Raw genomic sequence first — 27918 nt, forward strand, 5'->3', positions numbered from 1 at the left:
TGTAAACAATAACATTCAAAGGGTCTGTAGAGAGGAGATGGTAAACAAAAGCAACACTTATTCTCTTGTACTACCATATACTGTGAACTGATATCCGTGTCATTAATAACAACAAAAGAAGCCAACAGAATGATGCAACATGGGTTTTATTTTGAAATTATCCAGATGCGGAAAAATTCTGCAGAATCCAAATCTGGTCTGCACCCCAGCCGGTGTAACTACTTTGATTGGACTCAGTGATTTTCGGTCTGCGTGGAAGCCTCGTCCTTAACATACTAAGTGTAAATGAGGTTAAAAGAAGTAGTAGGTTTGTGAGGGCTAGAACTCTTGCTTGTTTGCAGATGCAAAATGCCTATTGTCGCCTCTGTCAGTGCACCCCAGGGCAGCTGTGGCTACATCGTAGCTCATCACCATCAGTGTGTGAATGTGTGTGTGAATGGATGAATGATACACTGTAGTGTAAAGCACTTTGGAGTCCTTACTCTGAGAGGCGCTATACAAGTGCGGGTCATTTATCATTTATTTTATGCATCATTATACAAATAAATTCTTTAAAAATCATACAATGTGAATTCTTGGATTTTTATTTTTGGGGAAGTGATTAACGCTTTACCGCAGGGCTCTAAACTAGGACTTCTTCCCAATTAAATTTATTCAAGGGCTGGAGATTTTTTCCAGCAGACACCGTGAGGGCCAGACTCTTCTAAAATAAGTATTATTTTGTACATAAATAAAATAAAGTATAAAGTATGCTTGTATTGTAATTTACAGTATTAATATTTTATGGGACATGAATTTTGCTGCTAAACTTCAGAGCCCCCCCCCCCAGCCCCCAATTGGGGGGCGTTAGGACCCAAGGGGCAGGGGGAAGGGTTGAGGTTCAGTGAATTACATCATTAACAGCGGTGGTCAGGTATCAAAATGTGCTCTTTATTTGTATGCAGATGACACTGTTGTCTGCTGCTCATCCCCCATCATTACTCAAAATCTAGAATTTCTACAGGCAGCTTCCGAGGTAGGAGAGTCTCAAATCTAAAGTCTAAAATTCATGAAGTAAATATAAATAAAATTAAGTGCTGAATGCTAAAAAATCCAAATGTATCTTATAAAATGGTAAGAGAACCACAACCAACCTTCCAACCTCGTCTCAAACATCCATGGAGTTCCTGTAGAAATTGTTACATCCTTTAAATACTAGAGTATTATAATTGATCAGAACCGTTCATTTCAATATAGAAAACCTTACCAACAATATTTATGTTACTGGAATCTAATTTGCTTCTCTTTTAAAGCAAAGAAACACCTAATCTCTGCAACCTTTCTACCTTTGTTAGATTGTGCTGGTTTGCTGTATTTAACTGCACCTGATAGATGGCTGAAGAAACTGAAGCCATTGAATCATAGTGCATTATGTTTTATCACTGCTCTCTACATGCTGCTGCGTCTTTGCCCTCTTATTATACTTGCAGGTTCACTTATTGGATGTCATTTGCTTATGAGTGTCTCCTTGGTCCAATTCCTTTGCAAAATAGCCAAGACCATCCTGGTCTGCATTCTAGCGCTGCCCTCCAAATGTCCATCCCTAGAACCAGAACAGAATTGGGTAAAATAGCTTTTAATGTTTTTCGATCCAGCTTCAGTTGGAACAAGCTTCAGAAGAAATAAAGCTTACTAATCTGATTTCACTAGATCAACTTATTACACTTTTAAAAGATCAAGACGACACTCTAGATGAACTGCCTCACACTGATTTACCCCAAACCTGTTGTAATTACATTTCATTGTCTCTGCTTTGTTGTAACCATAATATGTGTTGAAACGTGACTTTGTGTAATTTCCTGTATTGTTTTCATGCTGCCTTCCTGGACCTGGTCGCTCTTGTAAATAAGACTTGACATCTCAGTGAGCCTCTTATCTTTTGAAATAAAGGAATGATGAAAACTTCAGACCTCTCTCACCTTTTTGAGTGGGACAATTTACACAGTTGGTGACCGCCACATACTTTCTGCCCCACTGTAGATGTATTTATTAGCATGCTATAAAGTTTAATTCAAAATGTCCTGAAATCCAACCAACAAAACCTCTGAGTTACAAGCCTGGACACTGGAATCATAATCCCTACCAGTGTATTTATTACCCTTTCCTTGGATTTTATAATATAAATGGTTTGATACTGGATTTCAGATTAGTGAAGAATATATAATCTCAATTCAGTTATCACAGCACACCCTAAGGGTATAGGTGTAACATTACCTTCTTTTTTGACTTATTTCTCAGAATTTACAACAGGTAAAGAAAGGCTTTGCAGGGGTAGGCAACCCTGGTCCTAGAGAGCTGCAGTCCTGCTTGTTTTCCTACCATCTTTGTATTTCCTGCTGTTGATTACCTGGATCAGGTGTGTTCAACCGATTAGAAACTGCAAATTCATGCATGGCTGGAAAACATGCAGGACTGCGGCTCTCTAGAACCAGGGTTACCTTCCTGGAAGAAATTTCACATTAAACCTTGATCATTACTGCAGACTCTTCTGCACAACTTTGCAAGTTTTTTTCCTACAATATTGATGCTGTAATTACCACCTTTAGTAACCAACCTTCATAGGCATGCTGAAAACTGCTAAAGTTTCTTTTTTTATGTTTCTTGTTTTTTCTTTAGCATGCATCCAGGTAGGTTAGAACACACAAATGATAAAGCCCACAATTTGTAGAAAAATATATTTGTATTACAGAATTGCTTGTTATAAAACATGACATGTTAAATACAAAATTCTTGTCAGGAGTTTCTTGCTTAGAGGACTGCAGCAGGAGAAAGCAGACAGCTCTGCAACAAGGAAAAGAGAATTAATGATCAGCAATGCAGACATTGGCATAAAGATGCAATTATTTTTGCCTTACCTTCAACATAAAAGAGCAATTGTGTTACCTTACCACATCCATTGGTTTAAAAAGTGATGAAAGGAAGGTTTTAGGATATTTGCTCTTTAAGTGAAAATGAAGGTTTTTTTGTTTTGAAATGGTCTTTTCTCTGCTCCTTTTATGAGCTTTTTTTGTATTGTTTTGACTGCCATTATTTTTTTCATTTCATCTTTTTTTGTTTGTTTTTGGCAGAATGTTTTCAGACCATTTCAATTCTTTATTTTTTGTACAATTAAACTACAGTCTGGGTTTCTTTTAACTGAGGGCTCAACAAATGTGCGAGTGATCAGCGTCTGACATTTTCATACAATCAACCCGAAAGAAAAAAAAAACACATTAAGAGCATTAAAAAGTTCAGCAATGTTGCATCTGGTTTACATATTAAAATTAAACAAACTGCACAAAATTCTGTCTATTACATGTGTTAGAAGAGGAAAAAAGGGTCTAAACAAAGTAAAATATGCCTTGCTGATTTACAAACAAGCACTGAGTAACGTTGCTGGATTGTTGCTCGTCGTCCACACCAGTAAAACCAGTGCAGACTGGGCTTCATCTGCGCCAGGGACGTGGCTCGTTGTCATCTTCTTCCTCATCATCATCTTGAAGCAAAGCGTCATCACTTAGCGACTCTTCTGGGTACTGATCAAGTAAATAAATAATTAGGATTACTATATGATAGAATACAAAAAAATTTACTGTAAAATTACATTTAAAAAATATCTCAAATAACTGCTTAATAAGAGAAAAGGAGTTCATGCAGAATCAACATGAAGCCAAAACTTGCATCTCTTTAATGTGCAATGGCGCCCTCTAGAGTTCAACACAAAGTAAAAATGAAAAGTTTTCATGAGCTGTCTTTAAGTCCCACAGTCATCACCACACACTGGTGAAATTCATCTCCACATTCGACCCATCCCCATGGAGGGGAGCGGCGAGCTGCCGCCGCAGCTGCGCTCAGGAACTACTTGGTGGTTTAACCCCCAATCCAACCCCTTAAAGCTGAGTGTCAAGCAGGGAGGCATCGACTCCCATTTTTAAAGTCTTTGGTAAGACCTGACCGGGAATCAAACCCCAATCTCCCAGTCCCAGGGCAGACACTCTACCACTAGGTCACTGAGCTGGTTCAGAATAAAGAATTGAGGAATAAAAATCCAAATGACATTTTCAATGCCAACATAAATTAATCACAGCCAGGTGAAGGTGCAGCTAAGTGGAACACCAACCTCTTCCTCTGGAGGTTCTTCTTCCTCAGCATCAGCTGAACTGACAGTCGGTGCAGGCTTGTGCCAGGCCAGCCGCAGGGTCTGGTTGTTAAATTTCACTCCATGCAGAGCCGCCTGCAGGTGGACCAGAAACATCCCAACAGAAGGGATAAACGGGCAAGTCTGGAACCTAAACCCGAGTCCTCACAGATGGTAATCTTAATATCAGACGATGGAAACTACAAAAAATCCTCACCTGTTCTGCTTCTGCTCTCGTCTTGTACGTGATGACCGCTGAGAGGTTGTTCTCGTCAATCTGGCAATCTTCTATCTCGCCAAATAGCTTCAAATTTACAAGAAACAAAAACGTCACATTTACTGAATAGCCTTCCTACTATTAAAGGCATGAAAAATGTATTTTCACAGGAAGTTGCCAATTAAAAAAACAACAGATGGAATGCTTAATTTGTAAAAACTATGTTTCAACTATTGCAGATAGTTTGAGACACTGTTTTAGACTGACTTACAGCAAAGTGAGGCAGCAGGTCTACGCGGTCCGAGTCACTGAAACCAGAAATCTCGAGCGCTCGAGGTCGATGGTCTACGACTGCATGAAGAGGCACTCCCCTTCCTCGACCCCTGGAGCCCCTTCCCCGGGTCCGGACAACACCACGACCCCGACCAGGGACCCGCCGGCCCCGTCCCGATGAGAGGAGTCCCCTTTTGGCTGCCTGAGAAGCAAACAGTTGGCTTTCATTTTATGTAAACAACAGCACCCCCAAGTGGCTCCTGCCGGGACCTCTTCATTTTAAAGATTTTTTTTCCAGGATTAGTTCCATACCTCAATTTGGAGCTGGGTGTATTTGATCTTGAGCAAAGCGGTGTCCTCTCCAGCCTGGGTCTTCTGATACAGGTCCAGCTCTGTATCCAGCAGCTCTTTCTGTGCCTGTGAGTGAAAGCTGGTTAGAGCTATAAAGATCATTCAGGTTTGTTGAAGCAGGACTCTGATGTGTGCCCTACCTACCTGTGCCTTGCTCTTGGTGCTCCTCAGAGGGAGGCTGCAGCTCGAGATTCCCTTTATCTCCTCCTGCAGTTTAGTGATGCTTTTAGTCAACATGCTCAACGTTTCCATAATCTTGGCCTTATCTTCTGCCTTCATCGCTTTGTTCTTCTCCAGTTTGGAGATCAGGAGCTGTCGCCAGCAGAAGCAGGAAAACGAAATGACCAAAAGCTCAAAAGTTAAAAATAAACACAAAAACTCCAAAGCTAACAGCAAACACTTTGAGGACTTCTGTAATAAATCTTACCTTCTGTGTCTCGATGTGCTTCTCCAATATTTCCTGCTTCTTCTTCCTTACATCCTGCTGTAGCTTTAGAGCTTCCTGCGACACAAATAAAATTATCTGAATCTTTCTGACCTTCTCTCCCCCCCCCCCCCCACCGACTCATTCAAGTCTCACCTGTTTCTTCTTCAAGGCCTCCTCCGAGGTCCTCTGGGCTGCCTTCAGAGCAGCGGGGTTGTAAACGGTCTTTGTGAGGCCCGTGGATGTAGAAAAGACCTGCGAGGGGAGATGGACACACACACACACACACACACACCACGTAAAAATCTGCACAAATCTGAAAGTGATACATTTTTTCTGACCAAAGGGGAACACTGACCTTTTCAACAGAAGCAGCTGGTTTGGCAGAGAATCCTAGACGATCTTTTACCGACACTTTTGATGCATTCTGGAAAACAAAAAACAAAGACGTACACACTCCTTGTGTCGATTCTGACATGCAAATGCAATAAAGCACATCCATGCTAGAACCTTCCACACATACCTGAGAGGAAACGCTGGAATCCTGGGACGGCTCCGAGTTTACAGGCACCAGGGGTCCGAGGCGATCCTTCACAGACTGCTTCAGAGCAGCGACCGGAGGCTGCCCAACAACACAAAAGGTTGATTGTACGATAGAAAAAAACGTCTTCATTTCTAAAATTTTAGCTACATATTAAATCACTGAGTGAAAGAATTCCTCTCTGTACTGTCACTGAAAACTGAGACAGAACTGGCATTCAGGTTTATTAAAAGGTGCAAAAAAAAAAAAGATAAATAATGCGAGCCCGTAGGAAACAATGTGCTTTTGTCTGATGCCAAGCTTTGGGAATGAGTAAGGATACTCAGGAAGATAGTTTTACATTTGTTCCGCAGCAGCATAACAAGCTGTGAGTTTGTCGGGTTAGCACGCTGGAGCTGATTTTTAGGAAAAGTAAACCTTAAGTAACTGATATCCTGATATCTCTGTGTGGCCCCAAAACAAGTTCTTATCTGAAGCTGGTGCCCTTGAGCCTTTGAGGCTGAAGTGATTACTCCCCCTCAGAAGAAATGTGGAATGCTGCCATCGCCATGGCAACTCTGTCTCCCTATCCCAGCCTGGGCGGGACTGCGACCGGTGAAGGCCGTTGAATCGTTTCCAGGAGTCACTGTGCCCTCTAACCCAAATACCTCCCACCCCTGTCCAAACGGAGGTGACTAGCGCTGCTCATCGCGGCTGCATGCACTGATGTGAGGAGAGTCCCCAACCCTACCGCCCCACCTACTGGACACTTATGTTGTGTGATGTCTGAATTCTGTTGCATTTCTCTCTGAGGTGTTTTTTGCAGAGCAAAGCTGCCCTCCCTGTGGAGGGTAACTCTGATGTGCCTTTTTTTCCTCCACCTGAACCAATCCTCATGTAAACCCTCTGATCTTTATTAAGGTAGCGCGACTCGGGTTGCGAATGACCACAGTCACCAATTCTTGTCATGTGTCTCTGTCTATGTATGTATGTATGTCTGATCTCAGAATTGTGTGTACTGAACCTCTAATTTCCCTCTGGGATTAATAAAGTATTTTTGAATTTAATTAATATAAAAATCTCAGACCACTCTGCCTCCCTTCATCCTGTTTTTTTAGTTAGTGCTGCTGAACAGATGCTAGATTGTTATAATTTTACCGTGGCGAGCTGAGGCGGAGGCAGCGGAGGCGGCTGCTGGGACCGTGGCTGGCCATGTCCATCACTCCCATCTTCACGAAACCAGTGCACCTTGATGAAGCGGTTGTTTAGAACAGCTTCTGTGCTCTGCATAGCCCGCTTGGCCTCGTCTGGAGAGGCAAACTGTATCAGTGCTCCCTCTGGGTCATTCTGATAAGCCACCTAAGAAACATTAGCAGCAACACAGAGATTATGAGTCAAACTGTAATCTCTGACGCAAGCAGGAGTCTGAGACTTCCCAGCCTCTGAACTAAGTCTGATTATATTTTAAAGGTGAAAAATAAAACGTGCAGCATGCAGAAAGATTGTCGATGCAAAAAGAGGAATCATCTTTTCATTCATCTCCAGATGAAGGATGAACGAATCAAATTCACTAACATTTTAACATTCTGATGCCAGAGTCGCACAGACTACAACCTACTGGAATTTCCACACCTACGGCATCACAAAGGGACTGACCTGCAGGTTGACAATAGTACCAAACTTGCTGAAATGTTCGTTGAGTTTGCTGATGCTGTTGAGCTCGGCGGGAATCAGACGAACGAGAAGCTTTGTGTTGGGAGAGAATGGACCTCTCTTGTGAAAGCCATGGTGGTTTGGTTTGTTGAAGTTGGGCCTGAGCAGAGAGAAGACATTGGGTGTTGTTCAGTTTTAGGTTTTAAAGACAGTTTATTATACCCCACCCCTTTATTTTTTGCTTACTTGTCAAACCAGGGCTTCTTGGGTGGAAGTCCAGCGTCGTGGGAGGGGGCTGGTCTCTTCCTCGGTTCAGACTCCATGACAATCCTCATGCTGTTGTTTGGGATCTTATCTGGAGAGGAGGGGACAAGGATTGACTCAATAAACAAAACACCCATGAGCTGAAATGATTGAGGTGGGAGTTACCTCTTGGCGGCTGGTCAACGTCCCCCATAGTGAGGCCAATCAGGTTTGGTCTTTGAGCATTGACTCGGTGGCGGTACACAGGTCTGGGTGTGTTAGTGATGCTGGGAGCCTCGGGGTTGTACACGTCGGTGTCAAAGTGGTCTGGTGAGGAGAGAGAAGATATTTTAACTCACAAAACAGCAAATAAATAAATAAAAAGTCTAACAGCTGATTTAGATTACAAATGCGGAGGCCACAGACTGTTACCAGGGGTGAAGAGTGGAACCGGGGCTTGTGGGAGCGATGAGCGAATCCCAGAAGTGACGATGGTGGGAACGGCGCTAGTGATGGAATTAGGAGGAGCATCCATGCCTGCTGGTTGCAGAGGAGGAAGCGGAGGTGGAGGACCTGTCTCACAGGAATTAAAAGATAATTTGAAAACTTACAAAATAAGAACCCAGTTTGGATTAGTAATCTGGTTTAACCGTTTTTGTCTAACTGAGCAAAAACTGAACTCTTACCAGCAATAGGTGGTAGACTGGGTGGCAGGGCACCTGGAGGGGGCACAGGAGGCCGAAGATTCACAGAAGGGGGGGGGTTCAACAGAGGTGGTGGTGGTGGAAGGCCTGGGGGGGGTGGCTGGTCCACACCTGGAATGGGAGGAGGCTGAAAGGGGAGCATACCGGGCAGATTCACCTCCTCTACCACCACTGGGTCACTCCCATGGTCAAAAGGACACATGTCCCCTCGCATGCAGAAGCCCTTTTCTGTAAAATACAACAGAGCATCAGAAAGACTCCAATCACAAAAACACTTAATGGTGAAAGAAAAAGAGTTATTAGCTTTTCTAACCATCATAGTCCCGGCATCGCTTCCTCGGTGGAGGCCCCCTGTTAAAGGGGCCGCGATCCACAGGAGGCTCTGGGTGAAAGTCTGACCAGCTCTCGCTGGTGCTGCTGCTGTGGTGATGCGTGGGGGCAATAACCGTAATGGTGCTGCTGAGTGTTGGCACCGGGAAATGCGATGTGGTCACAGAGGACACAAGAGCTGCTGGAGTGTAGACTTCGCCGCCGTCGGGCCGGTCAGCTCGGTCGTGATCGTACCTCGGCTTTCCTGACTCTCGGTCTGAAAAACAGAATAAACAAACAGAAAAGCTCTAAATCAAACTATAAAACTCACGGAATGTTTACCGGTGTTGAACTAGACGTAAGTAAACACGTCTGACATGTTTAATTGGGTCTGCCCTTTCTACACGCCACCTCAGTTAATTCCTAAAAGTAAGAATAACTCATGACCAATTTTAATTCATTTTTGTGCAACATTTTAAAATTTGGAAACACACACCGACTCTGAAGTTTGTGTGAACTTGACATTTACCCCGACTCCTGCTTCTGGACCGCGTCCTGCTGAGAGACTGGCTCCTGCTGCGATCCCGATCTCGGTCCCGGTCTCTGTCCCTCTCCCTGTCGCGGTCTCGGATGCGCTCCTTGCTCCAGCTGCGGCTGCGGCTCCGGCTGTGGCTATAGCTGCGGCCTCTCCTGCGATTGTAGCGATCGCGGTATGAGTCTCTCCTTGGAGGGTTGTGATCGTAATCCCTCTTCCTGGAGCGATCGTCTCTCTTACGGTCATCTCTCCTGAAAGTGTGTGTGAAGACAAAACAGTAAGAAAAACTTAACAGTGCTTTAAATAAAGAGTGGAACACAGGAGATCTCCACCACCTGACGTCTCTCGAGTAGCGAGAGCTCAACTGTGGAGGGCTATGAGTCACTCGTCGAGAAAACTTCTTGTCTCGGTCTTCTTCGCGACTTGCCTGAACCTGTACAAAGCAAAGAGATAAAACCTGATCAGTGACGTATAAAATTAGCTTTAAAAACAGACCTCTCCAGATTCAGCAGCCTAGTGGTATGAGTGTCCACCCTGAGACTGGGAGATTGTGGGTTCAAGTCCACGGTCGACTCATGCCAAAGACTTGGGACCCAATGCCTCCCTGTATGACACTCAGCATTACGGGGTTCAGTTAGGGGCGTTAAACCACCAAATGGTTCCCGAGCGCAGCTGTGACTCCAGCTCACCGCTCCCCTGGTGGATGGGTCAAATGCAGAGAACAAATTTCAAACACCAGTGTGACAACTAATGAGACTTAACTTTAAATACATAAAACCAATGATTTAATATGTTACAGACAGAGCATGCTTTTGAAAAGACAAAAGTTAACCCTATTCCAGCTTCACTGGCTGCCAGTCAACTTCAGGGTTCATTTCAAGATCCTGGTTCTGGTCTATAGGGCCCTACATGGACAAGCACCATCTTACATTGGTGATCTTCTCAGTCCCTACACCCCCAGCAGGTCCCTGAGGTCCAGTGATCAAAGCCTACTGGTTGTGCAGCGCACCAGGCTGAATAACAAATGTGACAGATCATTTGCTGCTGTGGCCCCCAGACTCTGGAACTCTCTCCCCCTGAGCCTGAGATCAGTGGACTCAGTGGTCTCCTTTAAAAAGCAGCTGAAGACTCACTTGTTCAAGCTGGCTTTGGTGTGACCTTCTGTTGATTCTTCATCCCTACCTTCTCCTCATTCAACTCTTTCTACCAATTCTGCAGTTCCCAGGATCCACTGGTTACCTTTAATTTTCCATTTTCTTTTTTCCCCTTTTCTCACATTTTAAAATCACAATTTAACGGAAGAGGATTAGGGCTGAAAGAAAAGAAAATTCTGACTTTTTTCCACAAAATTCTGACTTTAATGTCAGAATTCTGACATTTTTCTGAGAATTTTGACCTTTTTTTCTTTACAGAATTCTGGCATTTTTTCACCAAATTCTGGCTTTAATCTCCGAATCCTGGTGTTATTAATCCTGAGAAAAAAAAGTCAGAATTCTGAGAAAAATGTCAGAATTTTGACTTTTTTTTCTCTCTCAGAATTCTGAAAAAAAAAGAAGAAGAAAAGTCAGAATTCTGTCATTTTTCTCTGAATTCTGACTTTAACAATCCTGGGGGGAAAAAAGTCAGAATTCTGAGATTAAAGTCAAAATTATCTTAATCTTTTTTTCCAGTGGCCCAAATCCTCTTCCGTAAAAATTTTACTTTTCCCATCTTCATGATATTTTTAGTTTTGTTTTTATTTTTGTTCAGCGCCTCATTATTTTTATCTTTAGAGGTGCTTTATAAAAGATTGTTCTTCTGTCTTTGTGTTCATGTTCACAGCTTCATTCATTCATGCAATACAGTGGAGGAAAGCCACTGTACAAATACAATATTTTCCATTAAAATTATGAGATCAGGAAAAGAGGCAAAGTACAACGCTTCATCTAGATGTTGGCTTTACTTCCTGAAGAAGAAAATATCATTTCTATAGCACCTCTCAAGATAAAAATCATGAGGCGCTTCACAAAAACAAAAAAAAAATGTAAAAATATAAAAAAGCACTTAGAAAATGTTTAAAAATATATTTTAAATGAGCAAAAATAGGCAATTGGGATTTAAAAGAAACAATGTTAAGAAAGAGAGAGAGTAAACATGAAAGAGGGAAATCAGTGGATCATGAGGAAGGTGGAATAGGTGGGGAGAGCAGAATAAAGAGAGAGTGGTGAAGAAGGTCATACAAAAACCAGCTTGAACAAGTGAGTCTTCAGCTGCTTTTTAAAGGAGACCACTGAGTCCACTGATCTCAGGCTCAGGGGGAGAGAGTTCCAGAGTCTGGGGGCCACAGCAGCAAATGATCTGTCACCTTTGGTCTTTAGCCTGGTGCTGCACAACCAGTAGGCTTTGATCACTGGACCTCAGGGACCTGTTGGGGGTGAAGGGACTAAGAAGATCACCAATTGAAGATGGTGCTTGTCCATGTAAGGCCCTATAGAACAGAACCAGGATCTTGAAATGAACCCTGAAGTTGACTGGCAGCCAATGAAGCTGGAGGAGAAGCGGGGTGATGTGGGTGTGTTTGGAGGACTTGGTCAGAAGCCGAGCACAGGCATTCTGAACCACCTGTAGACGGTTCAGGGAGGTTCTGCTCAGACACGTGAAAAGAGAGTTACAGTAGTCTAAGAGTGAGGAGGTGAAGGTGTGGATAACTGTCTCAAGTTCAGAGCGGGACAGAATGGGACTCAGCTTAGCAATGTTGCTGAGACGGAAGAAGGAAGAGCGAACAAGAGAACTGACATGAGAATCCTGGTGTCTAAGTGCAGCTAATGAGACAAAGATATAGGTTTTTCCCTACATCTTTAGCAAAAGGTACATTTGTAGATGTGTTTTAACTCATTGAAAAGCAGAATAAATTAAAATAAACGTTTCCTTTGTGCCCCAACCTACATAGTTGTGGATAAATCATGAAAGTGATCATGCAGACCGATTCTGATTATTTCAGAAGTGAGCACATGACTGCATGCCACTGAGCTGAAGTGTTTTGCATTTTAAGGGTTTGAAAGAACTACCTCATCTTTCTTTGGCTCTTCCTTCTCGACTTTGACCAGTGGTTGCTCTGATTGGGGGAGGTAGCTTTTATTATTAATGGCTTCAAACAGCTTATCCACAAATGGCTGGGTCTCTGAAAGAAAGTACATGTGATAATCGTGTGATTATTACTTCCATTAAAGATGGATAAATAAATATAACAAAGAGAAATGTGGAAAAATCCAAAGTACTTTACCTTTTTGGAGAAAAACATCCAGTTGATCTACACACAAGGCTTTAAGCTCCTTTTCGCTTTTGTCCTTCTTCACTAGAGCAACAACATACTTAGCGAGTGCAGATGGGTCAGCATCACATCTAAATGTTAAAGAGGAGAAATGTTCGTCAACATCGATGCCGCAGCATAACATGTAATAAATGCCAAACGTGCAATCCATGTGTTAGATATTTTTGCAAAAGAACGACAACTCGTGTAACTAATACAAAAGTTATAATGCAGAGAGGCGTGTTGAGCATGGCACTGCTAATGCTAAGTGGTACACTTACATGGGCTCAAGGGTTTCAGACAGCCATGTTTTCAAACCATCAATGTTGTCAATGATCATCTTAAATCAGGTCGAACCTTCCCGTTACCACATCCAGAGTTGAAGGATTCGATGCTACTTATCAATTTACATGAATAAGCGACATCAGCTAGAGAAACTTTCCACTTCAGTGCAGGATTCGGCAGCTCTGATGATCACGCTCCGTTAGCCGAAGTTCCGAAATGACACCACAGACATACGCTGGTTAGCTTAGCATCTGTTATGCTGGGCCAAAATACGCACCGCACGATTTCTCAAAGTTTGTATTTATCTTCTAAACAAATTTCACGTAAATAAATCATATCTCCACGTAAAACACATAAACAATGTCACTTGATACTGATTTTTGATCGTTAAAAAGATGTAGCATCCACGTTTTTAGATGCTATTTCGTATCCGAGTATTTTACTTCCGTTTAAGTTCTCGTTGAAACGTTCCCGAAATATCGCGCGAGAAAGTGATTTGCCACACTGCTGTCAGTTAATTGGTTTTCAATAAAGTTTAGTGATTATATTTCATTAAACAGAAGACAAACTTATTATGCTGTGTCATAATAACTTTTAATTTTATATTTATTAAACGTGGACTTGTTTAACTAAATAGTCTAATGTAAAGACAAGAAAATAAAATAAAATTAATGCAGATAATGAAAATGTCTAGCTTCTCAAAAGAGGCTATCATGTTGCAGTGACTGAGATAAATTAATGAACTGGCGAATCGAAATTCTGGATACTGTCAAGTCAATGGGAACAGTGAAGTCAACTCACATTTGAGTTTACTAACTTTTCTTATCATAGACTTCTAATTTTCACTGCAAATTTCTAAAGCAACGCTTAGCACAACTGGTGCAGCCTCTCCAAAGGCTCTCCAACATAAGTCTCTCCTCTGACAGGATCCTGAAGCAGTGGAAGACATCCTGTTTCATTCCTGTGGTGAAGATAGAGCAGCCAGCTGGGATAAATAATTATCAACCATTTGCTCTGACATCACAAATTATGAAGAAAGAAAGAAAGAAAGAAAGAAAGAAAGAAAGAAAGAAAGAAAGAAAGAAAGAAAGAAAACAATCTTTCATATAGTGCTTCTCAAGATAAAAATCACAAGGTGCTTCACAAGAAAATTTTTTAAACATAATAGATATATATATTGTTTTCATTAAAAAATAAGGTTAAATGAGAAATAATTTAAAATAACAAAATTTGATTACAAATGTAAGAAAAGGGGAAAGGAAAAGTAATGGGAATTAAAGCTGCAAGCAGCGTCGTTCGGCCCTCGCAGCTCCGCGCCGCTCCGGCCTGGCCGGCAGCCCGGGGCACCAGGGCACGTCTGGCAGAACAGAAACGTCAACCACCCCGACACCAGAAACCGCAAATGGCCTCCTCGTCCGCACCTCACCCTGACTCAGCATCCCCTCTGAGCTCACCATTAAATTGAATTGTAAGGTTACGGCGTTACGCCAGAATTCGCCATGGCATCAAAGCCCCTCCCTATCTGGAAAGCTATCAGATCTGAATGGTCATTACAGCATCATGAAGACCGTGCATGACCTTAGTGTCATGTTGACTAAATTAGAGGGGACAAATATGGGCATTTCAGCATAAAACAATAGACTTCCTGTATTCAGGGGGCGGGGCTTAGGTGATGTCAGCTGTCCACATTGTCATTGTTTAAAGATATGGTCAATGATCACACAGACAAAGTTCGAAAAAGATCTGATCATGCACATGGGAGTTATTAAGTCAAGTAAAGTAATGGCGAAAGGTCAAAGTTTGAGACTTAGCCACGCCCACACCTTTCAACTTTTGAAAAATCCGACGGTTGAATTTTTTCTCCTATGTCTTAAGAGTAAATAGCAGAAGTTTGAAGGCGATTGGTGAAAAGGGCAACGGAGCATCACTCTCCAAACAACGTGTGCCAAAACAACTAAATCGCGTACTTGGACCAAAATGCCCGACTTCCTGTGCGACTTTGCACTTGGCTCCAAGAGACTTTTTTGTAGGTCCGGAGACACCTCATTAGTGTACCAAATTTCGTAATCCTCAGTCAAAGAATGGCTAGGGGCTGACAGTTTTAATGGTCCTAGGGGGCGCTATTTCAGAAAAATGGCCACGCCCACAAATTTTAGCTGTCCATTTCTATTGGGGGTCAGACTAGGATCACTCACAACAAATTTCGAGGTGATATCTCGATAACTTAAGAAATGAGAGGCAAACGTATTTCCATGGCGTGATGGCGATTTTCGCCATGCTCCCAAAGCCCCGCCTTTTTTCAAAACCTGCCAGTACTGGAGACAAAGTAACCTCAACTTGTCTACTGCTGTTTGCCACAGAATCCTGGTGTTTGGGTAAAAGGAGTCCAGTAGGGAGCTGTGAAAAAAAGAGTGGCGTGGCGACAGGTCAAAGTTTGAGGCTTAGCCACGCCCACATCTTTCAACTTTTGAAAAATCCGACGGTTGAATTTTTTCCCCTATGTCTTAAGAGTATATAGCAGAAGTTTGAAGGAGATTGGTGAAAAGGGCGACGGAGCATCACTCTCCAAACAACGTGTGCGAAAACCACTAAATCGCGCACTTGGACCAAAATGGCCGACTTCCTGTGCGACTTTGCGCTTGGCTCCAAGAGACTTTTTTGTAGGTCCTGAGACACCACATTAGTGTACCAAATTTCGTAATCCTCAGTCAAAGCATAGCTTGGGGCTATTAGTTTAAATGGTCCTAGGGGGCGCTATTTAAGAAAATAGGCCACGCCCACTAAATTCAGATATCTATGTCGCTTGGGGGTCAGACTAGGATCACGCACCAGAAGTTTCGTAGCAATATCACGATAACTGAAGAAATGAGAGGCAAACATACTTCCATGGCGTGATGGCGATTTTCGCCATGCTCCTGAAGCCCCGCCTTTTTTTGAAACCTGCCAGTACTGGATACCAAGTGACCTCAAGTTGTCTACTGCTGTTTGCCAGAGATTCCTGCTGATTGGGTAAAAGGAGTCCAGTAGGGAGCTGTGAAAAAATGAGTGGCGTGGCGACAGGTCAAAGTTTGAGGCTTAGCCACGCCCACACCGTTAAACTTTTGAAAAATCCGACGGTTGAATTTTTTCCTCTTTGTCTTAAGAGTATATAGCAGACGTTTCAAGGAGATTGGTGAAAAGGGCGACGGAGCATCACTCTCCAAACAAGGTGTGCGAAAACCAGTAAATCGCGTACTTGGACCAAAATGGCCGACTTCCTGTGCGACTTTGCACTTGGGTCCAAGAGACTTTTTTGTAGGTCCTGAGACACCACATTAGTGTACCAAATTTCGTAATCCTCAGTCAAAGCATGGCTTGGGGCTGACAGTTTTAATGGTCCTAGGGGGCGCTATTTCAGAAAATAGGCCACGCCCACCGGATGTTCACATCAGATCTTTTGGGGGGCCAGACTAGGATCACTCACAAGAAGTTTCGTGATGATATCTTTAGAAATGACGAAATGGGAGGCAAACGTAAGGCCACGGCGGTACGCCTGACTTCGCCGCGCCGCCACAGCCCCGCCCTCTGCCGAAAACTCACATAATGTGACACCAAGCAACCCCCACTTGTCTTGAGTTACCAGCTACAAATTTGTGGTGATTTAGTGAAATGGGGCAATTTGGGACCTTTCACAGTAAAACTTAACCTTTTTGGTCCTGAGGGGGCGGGGCTTGTGTGATGTCATCATGCGACCATTCAATTTACTTTGTGAGGTGATGACGAATGACCACAGAAAGTTTGGTAACTCTATTCCATTCAGTTATGAAGTTATAGCAATTTAAAAATTTTTGGCGAGTAGTCAAACTTCGAGGCCTGGCCCCGCCCCTTCAGTATTTACGAAAAGTCAATTTTATTGTCTCATTTTGTTCGCCCATCTCTTCTGAGCAATTTTACAGAATTTTTGAGATGATCGTGCAAAAAATGATCGAGCAATCCAATCAGAAACGGACCCTAAAAACGGCCAAAACGGCAAAAAATCGCCATTTCAACCCAAAATGGCCGACTTCCTGTTTGATATTGACCATGCTTGCAAGAGACTTTTCTGTGCGGACTATTGAGTACTATAAGTGTACCAAATTTCATAACGGTACGATAAACTAAGCTTTATGGAGAGGGTTTTTTTTCATTTTCTAGGGGGCGCTGTTCAGCCAATTTCTTTGCGATTTTTTTGGGACCTTTAAAATATCAAATTTTTCACCAGGCCTGACAAGTATGCAAAATATTGTGAGTTTTGGGGTATGTTAAGGTCCCCAAAAAGCCATTCAAAGCGGCACCGGAATAATAAATAAAAATTAAAGCTGCAAGCAGCGTCGTTCGGCCCTCGCAGCTCCGCGCCGCTCCGGCCTGGCCGGCAGCCCGGGGCACCAGGGCATGTCTGGCAGAACAGAAACGTCAATCATCCCGTCACCGGAAACAGCAAATGGCCTCCTAGTCCGCACCTCACCCTGACTAAGCATCCCCTCTGAGCTCACCATTAAATTGAATTGTAAGGTTACGGCGTTACGCCAGAATTCGCCATGGCATCAAAGCCCCTCCCTTTCTCGAAAGCTATCAGATTTGAATGGCCATTACAGCATCATGAAGACAGTGCATGACCTAGGTGTCATGTTGACTAAATTAGAGGGGACAAATATGGGCATTTCAGCATAAAATAATAACTTCCTTTAGTCAGGGGGCGGGGCTTAGATGATGTCAGCTGTCCACATTGTCATTGTTTACAGATATGGTCAATGATCACACAGACAAAGTTCGAAAAAGATCTGATCATGCACATGGGAGTTATTAAGTCAAGTAATGGCGAAAGGTCAAAGTTTGAGGCTTAGCCACGCCTACACCTTTCAACTTTTGAAAAATCAGACGGTTGACTTTTTTCCCCTATGCCTTAAGAGTATATAGCAGAAGTTTGAAGGCGATTGGTGAAAAGGGCGAAGGAGCATCACTCTCCAAACAACGTGTGCGAAAACCACTAAATCGCGTACTTGGACCAAAATGGCCGACTTCCTGTGCAATTTTGTGCTTGGCTCCAAGAGACTTTTTTGTAGGTCCTGGGACACCACATTAGTGTACCAAATTTCGTAATCCTCAGTGAAAGCATGGCTTGGGGCTAATAGTTTAAATGGTCCTAGGGGGCGCTATTTCAGAAATTAGGCCACGCCCACATATTTCAGGTGTCTATGTCTCTTTGGGGTCAGACTAGGATCACTCACCAGAAGTTTCGTAACAATATCACGATAAATGAAGAAATGAGAGGCAAACGTATTTCCATGGCGTGATGGCGATTTTCGACATGCTCCCAAAGCCCCGCCTTTTTTTGAAACCTTCCAGTACTGGATACCAAGTGACCTCAAGTTGTCTACTGCTATTTGCCAGAGACTCCTGCCGATTGGGTAAAAGGAGTCCAGTAGGGAGCTGTGAAAAAAAGAGTGGCGCGGCGACAGGTCAAAGTTTGAGGCTTAGCCACGCCCACACCTTTCAACTTTTGAAAAATCCGACGGTTGAATTTTTTCCCCTATGCCTTAAGAATATATAGCAGAAGTTTGAAGGCGATTGGTGAAAAGGGCGACGGAGCATCACTCTCCAAACAACGTGTGCGAAAACCACTAAATCGCGTACTTGGACCAAAATGGCCGACTTCCTGTGCAATTTTGTGATTGGCTCCAAGAGACTTTTTTGTAGGTCCTGGGACACCACATTAGTGTACCAAATTTCGTAATCCTCAGTCAAAGCATGGCTTGGGGCTATTAGTTTAAATGGTCCTAGGGGGCGCTATTTCAGAAAATAGGCCACGCCCACCGGATGTTCACATCAGATCTTTTGAGGGGCCGGACTAGGATCACTCACAACAAGTTTCGTGACGATATCTTTAGAAATGACGAAATGGAAGGCAAACGTAAGGCCATGGCGGTACGCCTGACTTCGCCGCGCCGCCACAGCCCCGCCTTCTGCCGAAAACTCCCATAAAGTGACGCCAAGCAACCTCCACTTGTCTTGAGTTACCAGCTACAAGTTTGTGGTGATTAAGTGAAATGGGGCAATTTGGGACCTTTCACAGTAAAACTTGACCTTTTTGGTCCTGAGGGGGCGGGGCTTGTGTGATGTCATCATCCGACCATTCAATTTACTTTGTGGCTGGATGACGAATGACCACAGAAAGTTTGGTAATTCTATTCCTTTCAGTTATTAAGTTATAGCAATTTTAAATTTTTTGGCGAGTAGTCAAACTTCGAGGCCTGGCCCCGCCCCTTCAACATATACGAAAACTCAGAATCCTTGTCTCATTTTGTTCGCCCATTCCTTCTGAGCAATTTTACACAAGTTTTGAGACGATCGTGCGAAAAATGATCGAGCAATCCAATCAGAAACGGACCCTAAAAACGGCAAAAACGGCTAAAAATCGCCATTTCAACCCAAAATGGCCGACTTCCTGTTTGATATTGACCATGCTTGCAAGAGACTTTTCTGTGCGGACTGTTGAGTTCTACAAGTGTACCAAATTTCATAACTGTACGATAAACTAAGCTTTATGGAGAGGGTTTTTTTTCACTTTGTAGGGGGCGCTGTTCAGCCATTTTCTTTGCGATTTTTTTGGGACCTTTAAAATATCAAATTTTTCACCAGGCCTGAGAAGTTTGCAAAATATTGTGAGTTTTGGGGTATGTTAAGGTCCCCAAAAAGCCGTTCAAAGGGGGCACGGAATAACAAAAAATAATAATAATCAGAGCAAAAACAAGAGGCCTTCGCAGCGCTTTCGCTGCTCGGGCCTAATTAAAGCTGCAAGCAGCGTCGTTCGGCCCTCGCAGCTCCGCGCCGCTCCGGCCTGGCCGGCAGCCCGGGGCAATAGGGCACGTCCACGGAACAGAAACGTCGACCACCCCGACACCAGAAACCGCAAACGATCACCTCGTCCGCACCTCACCCTGACTCAGCATCCCCTCTGAGGACACCATTATATTACACGTCTCACAACTAGGGCATACTCTACCTTTACGACTCTCGTGGATCTGATGACACAGACCAACTGTAATGCTTTTCTGACCACGTTGTTTGAAGTTATTGTAGGTTAAACTTATCTAGGGCCGCTGGAAAGCTTTCAGATCATGACAAATATGGGCATTTCACCATAAAACAATAGACTTCCTGTAGTAGAGGGCGGGACTTAGGGGATGTCAGCTGTCCACATTGGCATTGTCTTCAGATGTGGTCAGTGATCACACAGACAAAGTTTGATATAGATTAGATCATGCACATGGGAGTTATTAAGCCAAGAAATGTAATGGCGAAAGGTCAAAGTTTGAGGGTTAGCCACGCCCACACCTTTCAACTTTTGAAAAATCCGACGGTTGAATTTTTTCCCCTATGTCTTAAGAGGATATAGCAGGAGTTTGAAGGCAATTGGTGAAAAGGACGATGGGGCATAATACTCCAAACAATGTCTGCGAAAACCACTAAATTGAGTACTTGGACCAAAATGGCCGACTTCCTGTACGATTTTGCACTTGGCTCCAAGAGACTTTTTTTCCTGAGACAACACATTAGTGTACCAAATTTCGTAATCCTCAGTCAAAGCATGGCTTGGGGCTATTAGTTTAAAAGGTCCTAGGGGGCGCTATTTAAGGAAATAGGCCACGCCCACAAACTTCAGCTGTCTATTTCTCTTGGGGTCAGACTAGGATCACTCACCAGAAGTTTCGTAGTGATATCACGATAACTGAAGAAATGAGAGGCAAACGTATTTCCATGGCGTGATGGCGATTTTCGCCATGCTCCCAAAGCCCCGCCTTTTTTTGAAACCTGCCAGTACTGGAGACCAAGTGACCTCACGTTGTCTACTGCTATTTGCCAGAGATTCCTGCTGATTGGGTAAAAGGAGTCCAGTAGGGAGCTGTGAAAAAAGAGTGGCGTGGCGACAGGTCAAAGTTTGAGGCTTAGCCACGCCCACACCTTTCAACTTTTGAAAAATCCGACGGTTGAATTTTTTCCCCTACGTCTTAAGAGTATATAGCAGAAGTGTGAAAGCGATTGGTGAAAAAAGCAACGGAGCATCACTCTCCAAACAACGTGTACCAAAACAACTAAATCGCGTACTTGTACCAAAATGGCCGACTTCCTGTGCGACTTTGGACTTGGCTCCAAGAGACTTTTTTGTAGGTCCTGAGACTCCACATTAGTTTACCAAATTTCGTAATCCTCAGTCAAAGCATGGCTAGGGGCTGGCAGTTTTAATGGTCCTAGAGGGCGCTATTTCAGAAAATTGGCCACGCCCACAAATTTTAGCTGTCCATTTCTATTGGGGGTCAGACTAGGATCACTCACAACAAATTTCGAGGTGATATCTCGATAACTTAAGGAATGAGAGGCAAACGTATTTCCATGGCGTGATGGTGATTTTCGCCATGCTCCCAAAGCCCCGCCTTTTTTCAAAACCTGCCAGTACTGGAGACCAAGTAACCTCAAGTTGTCTACTGCTGTTTGCCACAGAATCCTGGTGTTTGGGTAAAAGGAGTCCAGTAGGGAGCTGTGAAAAAAAGAGTGGCGTGGCGACAGTTCAAAGTTTGAGGCTTAGCCACGCCCACACCTTTCAACTTTTGAAAAATCCGACGGTTGAATTTTTTCCTCTATGTCTTAAGAGTATATAGCAGAAGTTTGAAGGAGATTGGTGAAAAGGGCGACGGAGCATCACTCTCCAAACAACGTGTGCGAAAACAACTAAATCGCGCACTTGGACCAAAATGGCCGACTTCCTGTGCGACTTTGCACTTGGCTCCAAGAGACTTTTTTGTAGGTCCTGAGACACCACATTAGTGTACCAAATTTCGTAATCCTCAGTCAAAGCATGGCTTGGGGCTGACAGTTTTAATGGTCCTAGGGGGCGCTATTTCAGAAAATTGGCCACGCCCACCGGATTTTCACGTCAGATTTTTTGGGGGGCCAGACTAGGATCACTCACAAGAAGTTTCGTGACGACATCTTTAGAAATAAAGAAATGGGAGGCAAACGTAAGGCCACGGCGGTACGCCTTACTTCGCCGCGCCGCCACAGCCCCGCCCTCTGCCGAAAACTCCCATAAAGTGACGCCAAGCAACCCCCACTTGTCTTGAGTTACCAGCTCCAAATTTGTGGTGATTAAGTGAAATGGGGCAATTTGGGACCTTTCACAGTAAAACTTGACCTTTTTGGTCCTGAGGGGGCGGGGCTTGTGTGATGTCATCAACCGACCATTCAATTTACTTTGTGGGTCGATGACAAATGACCACAGAAAGTTTGGTAACGCTATTCCATTCAATTATGAAGTTATAGCAATTTAAATTTTTTTGGCGAGTAGTCAAACTTTGAGGCCTGGCTCCGCCCCTTCAACATATACGAAAACTCAGAATCCTTATCTCATTTTGTTCGCCCATCCCTTCTGAGCAATTTTACACAATTTTTGAGACGATCGTGCGAAAAATGATCGAGCAATCCAATCAGAGACGGACCCTAAAAACGGCAAAAACGGCAAAAAATCGCCATTTCAACCCAAAATGGCCGACTTCCTGTTTGATATTGACCATGGTTGCAAGAGACTTTTCTGTGCGGACTGTTGAGTACTACAAGTGTACCAAATTTCATAACTGTACGATAAACTAAGCTTTATGGAGAGGGTTTTTTTTCACTTTGTAGGGGGCGCTGTTCAGCCATTTTCTTTGCGATTTTTTTGGGACCTTTAAAATATCAAATTTTTCACCAGGCCTGACAAGTGTGCAAAATATTGTGAGTTTTGGGGTATGTTAAGGTCCCCAAAAAGCTGTTCAAAGGGGGCACGGAATAACAAAAAATAATTAAAGCTGCAAGCAGCGTCGTTCGGCCCTCGCAGCTCCGCGCCGCTCCGGTCTGGACGGCAGCCCGGGGCACCAGTGCACGTCTGACAGAACAGAAACGTCAACCACCCCGACACCAGAAACCGCGAATGGCCTCCTAGTCTGCACCTCACCCTGACTCAGCATCCCCTCTGAGCTCACCATTAAATTGAATATTAAGATTACGGCGTTACGCCAGAATTCGCCATGGCATCAAAGCCCCTCCCTTTCTGGAAAGCTATCAGATCTGAATGGTCATTACAGCATCATGAAGACAGTGCATGACCTTAGGGTCATGTTGACTAAATTAGAGGGGACAAATATGGGCATTTCAGCATAAAAAATAAATTCCTGTAGTCAGGGGGCGGGGCTTAGGTGATGTCAGCTGTCCACATTGTCATTGTTTACAGATATGGTCAATGATCACACAGACAAAGTTCGAAAAAGATCTGATCATGCACATGGGAGTTATTAAGTCAAGTAAAGTAATGGCGAAAGGTCAACGTTTGAGGCTTAGCCACGCCCACACCTTTCAACTTTTGAAAAATCCGACGGTTGAATTTTTTCCCCTATGTCTTAAGAGTGTATTGCAGAAGTTTGAAGGTGATTGGTGAAAAGGGCGACGGAGCATCACTCTCCAAACAATGTGTGCGAAAACCACTAAATCACGTACTTGCACCAAAATGGCCGACTTCCTGTGCGACTTTACGCTTGGCTCCAAGAGACTTTTTTGTAGGTCCTGAGACCCCACATTAGTGTACCAAATTTCGTAATCCTCAGTCAAAGCATGGCTTGGGGCTGAAAGTTTTAATGGCTCTAGGGGGCGCTATTTAAGAATATAGGCCACGCCCACAAACTTCAGCTGTCTATTTCTCTTGGAGCTCAGACTAGGATCACTCACCAGAAGTTTCGTAGCAATATCACGATAACTGAAGAAATGAGACAAACGTATTTCCATGGCGTGATGGCGATTTTCGCCATGGTCCCAAAGCCCCGCCTTTTTTCAAAACCTGCCAGTACTGGAGACCAAGTAACCTCAACTTGTCTACTGCTGTTTGCCACAGAATCCTGGTGATTGGGTAAAAGGAGTCCAGTAGGGAGCTGTGAAAAAAAGAGTAGCGTGGCGACAGGTCAAAGTTTGAGGCTTAGCCACGCCCACACCTTTCAACTTTTGAAAAATCCGACGGTTAAATTTTTTCCCCTATGTCTTAAGGGTATATAGCAGAAGTTTGAAGGAGATTGGTGAAAAGGGCGACGGAGCATCACTCTCCAAACAACGTGTGCGAAAACCACTAAATCGCGTACTTGATCCAAAATGGCCGACTTCCTGTGCGACTTTGAACTTGACTCCAAGAGACTTTTTTGTAGGTCCTGAGACACCACATTAGTGTACCAAATTTCGTAATCCTCAGTCAAAGCATGGCTTGGGGCTAATAGTTTAAATGGTCCTAGGGGGCGCTATTTCAAAACATAGGCCACGCCCACAAAATTCAGCTGTCTATTTCTCTTGGAGCTCAGACTAGGATCACTCACCAGAAGTTTCGTAGCAATATCACGATAACTGAAGAAATGAGAGACAAACGTATTTCCATGGCGTGATGGCGATTTTCGCCATGGTCCCAAAGCCCCGCCTTTTTTCAAAACCTGCCAGTACTGGAGACCAAGTAACCTCAACTTGTCTACTGCTGTTTGCCACAGAATCCTGGTGATTGGGTAAAAGGAGTCCAGTAGGGAGCTGTGAAAAAAAGAGTAGCGTGGCGACAGGTCAAAGTTTGAGGCTTAGCCACGCCCACACCTTTCAACTTTTGAAAAATCCGACGGTTGAATTTTTTCCCCTATGTCTTAAGGGTATATAGCAGAAGTTTGAAGGAGATTGGTGAAAAGGGCGACGGAGCATCACTCTCCAAACAACGTGTGCGAAAACCACTAAATCGCGTACTTGATCCAAAATGGCCGACTTCCTGTGCGACTTTGAACTTGACTCCAAGAGACTTTTTTGTAGGTCCTGAGACACCACATTAGTGTACCAAATTTCGTAATCCTCAGTCAAAGCATGGCTTGGGGCTAATAGTTTTAATGGTCCTAGGGGGCGCTATTTCAGAAAATAGGCCACGCCCACCAGATGTTCACATCAGATCTTTTGGGGGGCCGGACTAGGATCACTCACAAGAAGTTTCGTGACGATATCTTTGGAAATGACGAAATGGGAGGCAAACGTAAGGCCAAGGCGGTACGCCTGAATTCGCCGCGCCACCACAGCCCCGCCCTCTGCCGAAAACTCCCATAAAGTGACGCCAAGCAACCCCCACTTGTCTTGAGTTACCAGCTACAAATTTGTGGTGATTAAGTGAAATGGGGCAATTTGGGACCTTTCACAGTAAAACTTGATCTTTTTGGTCCTGAGGGGGCGGGGCTTGTGTGATGTCATCATCCGACCTTTCAATTTACTTTGTGGGTGGATGACGAATGACCACAGAAAGTTTGGTAACTCTATTCCATTCAGTTATGAAGTTATAGCAATTTAAATATTTTTGGCGAGTAGTCAAACTTCGAGGCCTGGCTCCGCCCCTTCAACATATACGAAAACTCAGAATCCTTATCTCATTTTGTTCGCCCATCCCTTCTGAGCAATTTTACACAATTTTTGAGACGATCGTGCGAAAAATGATCGAGCAATCCAATCAGAAACGGACCCTAAAAACGGCAAAAACGGCAAAAAATCGCCATTTCAACCCAAAATGGCCGACTTCCTGTTTGATATTGACCATGGTTGCAAGAGACTTTTCTGTGCGGACTGTTGAGTACTACAAGTGTACCAAATTTCATAACTGTACGATAAACTAAGCTTTATGGAGAGGGGTTTTTTTCACTTTGTAGGGGGCGCTGTTCAGCCATTTTCTTTGCGATTTTTTTGGGACCTTTAAAATATCAAATTTTTCACCAGGCCTGACAAGTGTGCAAAATATTGTGAGTTTTGGGGTATGTTAAGGTCCCCAAAAAGCTGTTCAAAGGGGGCACGGAATAACAAAAAATAATTAAAGCTGCAAGCAGCGTCGTTCGGCCCTCGCAGCTCTGCGCCGCTCCGGCCTGGCCAGCAGCCCGGGGCACCAGGGCACGTCTGGCAGAACAGAATCGTCAACCACCCCGACGCCAGAATCCGCAAATGGCCTCCTAGTCCGCACCTCACCCTGACTCAGCATCCCCTCTGAGCTCACCATTAAATTGAATTGTAAGGTTACGGCGTTACGCCAGAATTCGCCATGGCATAAAAGCCCCTCCCTTTCTGGAAAGCTATCAGATCTGAATGGTCATTACAACATCATGAAGACAGTGTATGACCTTAGTGTCATGTTCACTAAATTAGAGGGGACAAATATGGGTATTTCAGCATAAAAATAGACTTCCTGTAGTCAGGGGGCGGGGCTTAGGTGATGTCAGCTGTCCACATTGTCATTTTTTACAGATATGGTCAATGATCACACAGACAAAGTTTGAAAAAGATCTGATCATGCACATGGGAGTTATTAAGTCAAGTAAAGTAATGGCGAAAGGTCAAAGTTTGAGGCTTAGCCACGCCCACACCTTTCAACTTTTGAAAAATCCGACGGTTGAATTTTTTCCCCTACGTCGTAAGAGTATACAGCAGAAGTTTGAAAGTGATTGGTGAAAAGGGCGACGGAGCATCACTCTCCAAACAACGTGTGCGAAAACCACTAAATCGCGTACTTGGACCAAAATGGCCGACTTCCTGTGCGACTTTGTCCTTGGCTCCAAGAGACTTTTTTGTAGGTCCTGAGACACCACATTAGTGTACCAAATTTCGTAATCCTCAGTCAAAGCATGGCTTGGGGCTATTAGTTTAAATGGTCCTAGGGGGCGCTATTTAAGAGAATAGGCCACGCCCACAAACTTCAGCTGTCTATTTCTCTTGGGGGTCAGACTATGATCACTCACCAGAAGTTTCGTAGCGATATCACGATAACTGAAGAAATGAGAGGCAAACGTATTTCCATGGCGTGAATGGCGATTTTCGCCATGCTCCCAAAGCCCCGCCTTTTTTCAAAACCTGCCAGTACTGGAGACTAAGTAACCTCAAGTTGTCTACTGCTGTTTCCCACAGAATCCTGGTGATTGGGTAAAAGGAGTCCAGTAGGGAGCTGTGAAAAAAAGAGTGGCGTGGCGACAGGTCAAATTTTGAGGCTTAGCCACGCCCACACCTTTCAACTTTTGAAAAATCCGACGGTTGAATTTTTTCCCCTATGTATTAAGAGTATATAGCAGAAGTTTGAAGGAGATTGGTGAAAAGGGCGACGGAGCATCACTCTCCAAACAACGTGTGCGAAAACCACTAAATCGCGTACTTGGACCAAAATGGCCGACTTCCTGTGCGACTTTGCACTTGGCTCCAAGAGACTTTTTTGTAGGTCCTGAGACACCACATTAGTGTACCAAATTTCGCAATCCTCAGTCAAAGCTTGGCTTGGGGCTATTAGTTTAAATGGTCCTAGGGGGCGCTATTTAAGAGAATAGGCCACGCCCACAAACTTCAGCTGTCTATTTCTCTTGGGGGTCAGACTAGGATCACTCACCAGAAGTGTCGGAGCGATATCACGATAACTGAAGAAATGAGAGGCAAACGTATTTCCATGGCGTGATGGCGATTTTCGCCATGCTCCCAAAGCCCCGCCTTTTTTCAAAACCTGCCAGTACTGGAGACCAAGTAACCTCAAGTTGTCTACTGCTGTTTCCCACAGAATCCTGGTGATTGGGTAAAAGGAGTCCAGTAGGGAGCTGTGAAAAAAAGAGTGGCGTGGCGGCAGGTCAAAGTTTGAGGCTTAGCCACGCCCACACCTTTCAACTTTTGAAAAATCCGACGGTTGAATTTTTTTCCCTATGTCTTACGAGTACATAGCAGAAGTTTGAAGGAGAATGGTGAAAAGGGCGACGGAGCATCACTCTCCAAACAACGTGTGCGAAAACCACTAAATCGCGTACTTGGACCAAAATGGCCGACTTCCTGTGCAACTTTGCACTAGGCTCCAAGAGACTTTTTTGTAGGTCCTGAGACACCACATTAGTGTACCAAA

The 27918-nt window shown here is 44.0% G+C and overlaps 1 protein-coding gene across 1 annotated transcript; it reads right to left on the minus strand.

Moving 5' to 3' along the window:
* Window positions 1–2700: 2700 nt before the first annotated feature.
* rbm26 (RNA binding motif protein 26) lies at window positions 2701–13245 on the minus strand. Its single transcript, XM_015953421.3, has 22 exons — window positions 12956–13245; window positions 12648–12766; window positions 12433–12545; window positions 9721–9818; window positions 9380–9636; window positions 8855–9127; window positions 8524–8769; window positions 8270–8410; window positions 8024–8164; window positions 7841–7949; window positions 7598–7754; window positions 7100–7300; window positions 5945–6043; window positions 5780–5848; window positions 5578–5676; window positions 5425–5499; window positions 5142–5309; window positions 4959–5063; window positions 4645–4848; window positions 4374–4460; window positions 4139–4252; window positions 2701–3554 (listed from the first exon to the last, which is right to left on the minus strand). The coding sequence occupies exons 1-22, from the start codon at window positions 13012–13014 to the stop codon at window positions 3465–3467; spliced, it is 3024 nt and encodes a 1007-aa protein (XP_015808907.3). The 5' UTR covers window positions 13015–13245; the 3' UTR covers window positions 2701–3464.
* Window positions 13246–27918: the final 14673 nt, after the last annotated feature.

This window comes from Nothobranchius furzeri, chromosome 9, assembly GCF_043380555.1.
Source record: "Nothobranchius furzeri strain GRZ-AD chromosome 9, NfurGRZ-RIMD1, whole genome shotgun sequence".
NCBI classification, from domain to species: Eukaryota; Metazoa; Chordata; class Actinopteri; order Cyprinodontiformes; family Nothobranchiidae; genus Nothobranchius; species Nothobranchius furzeri.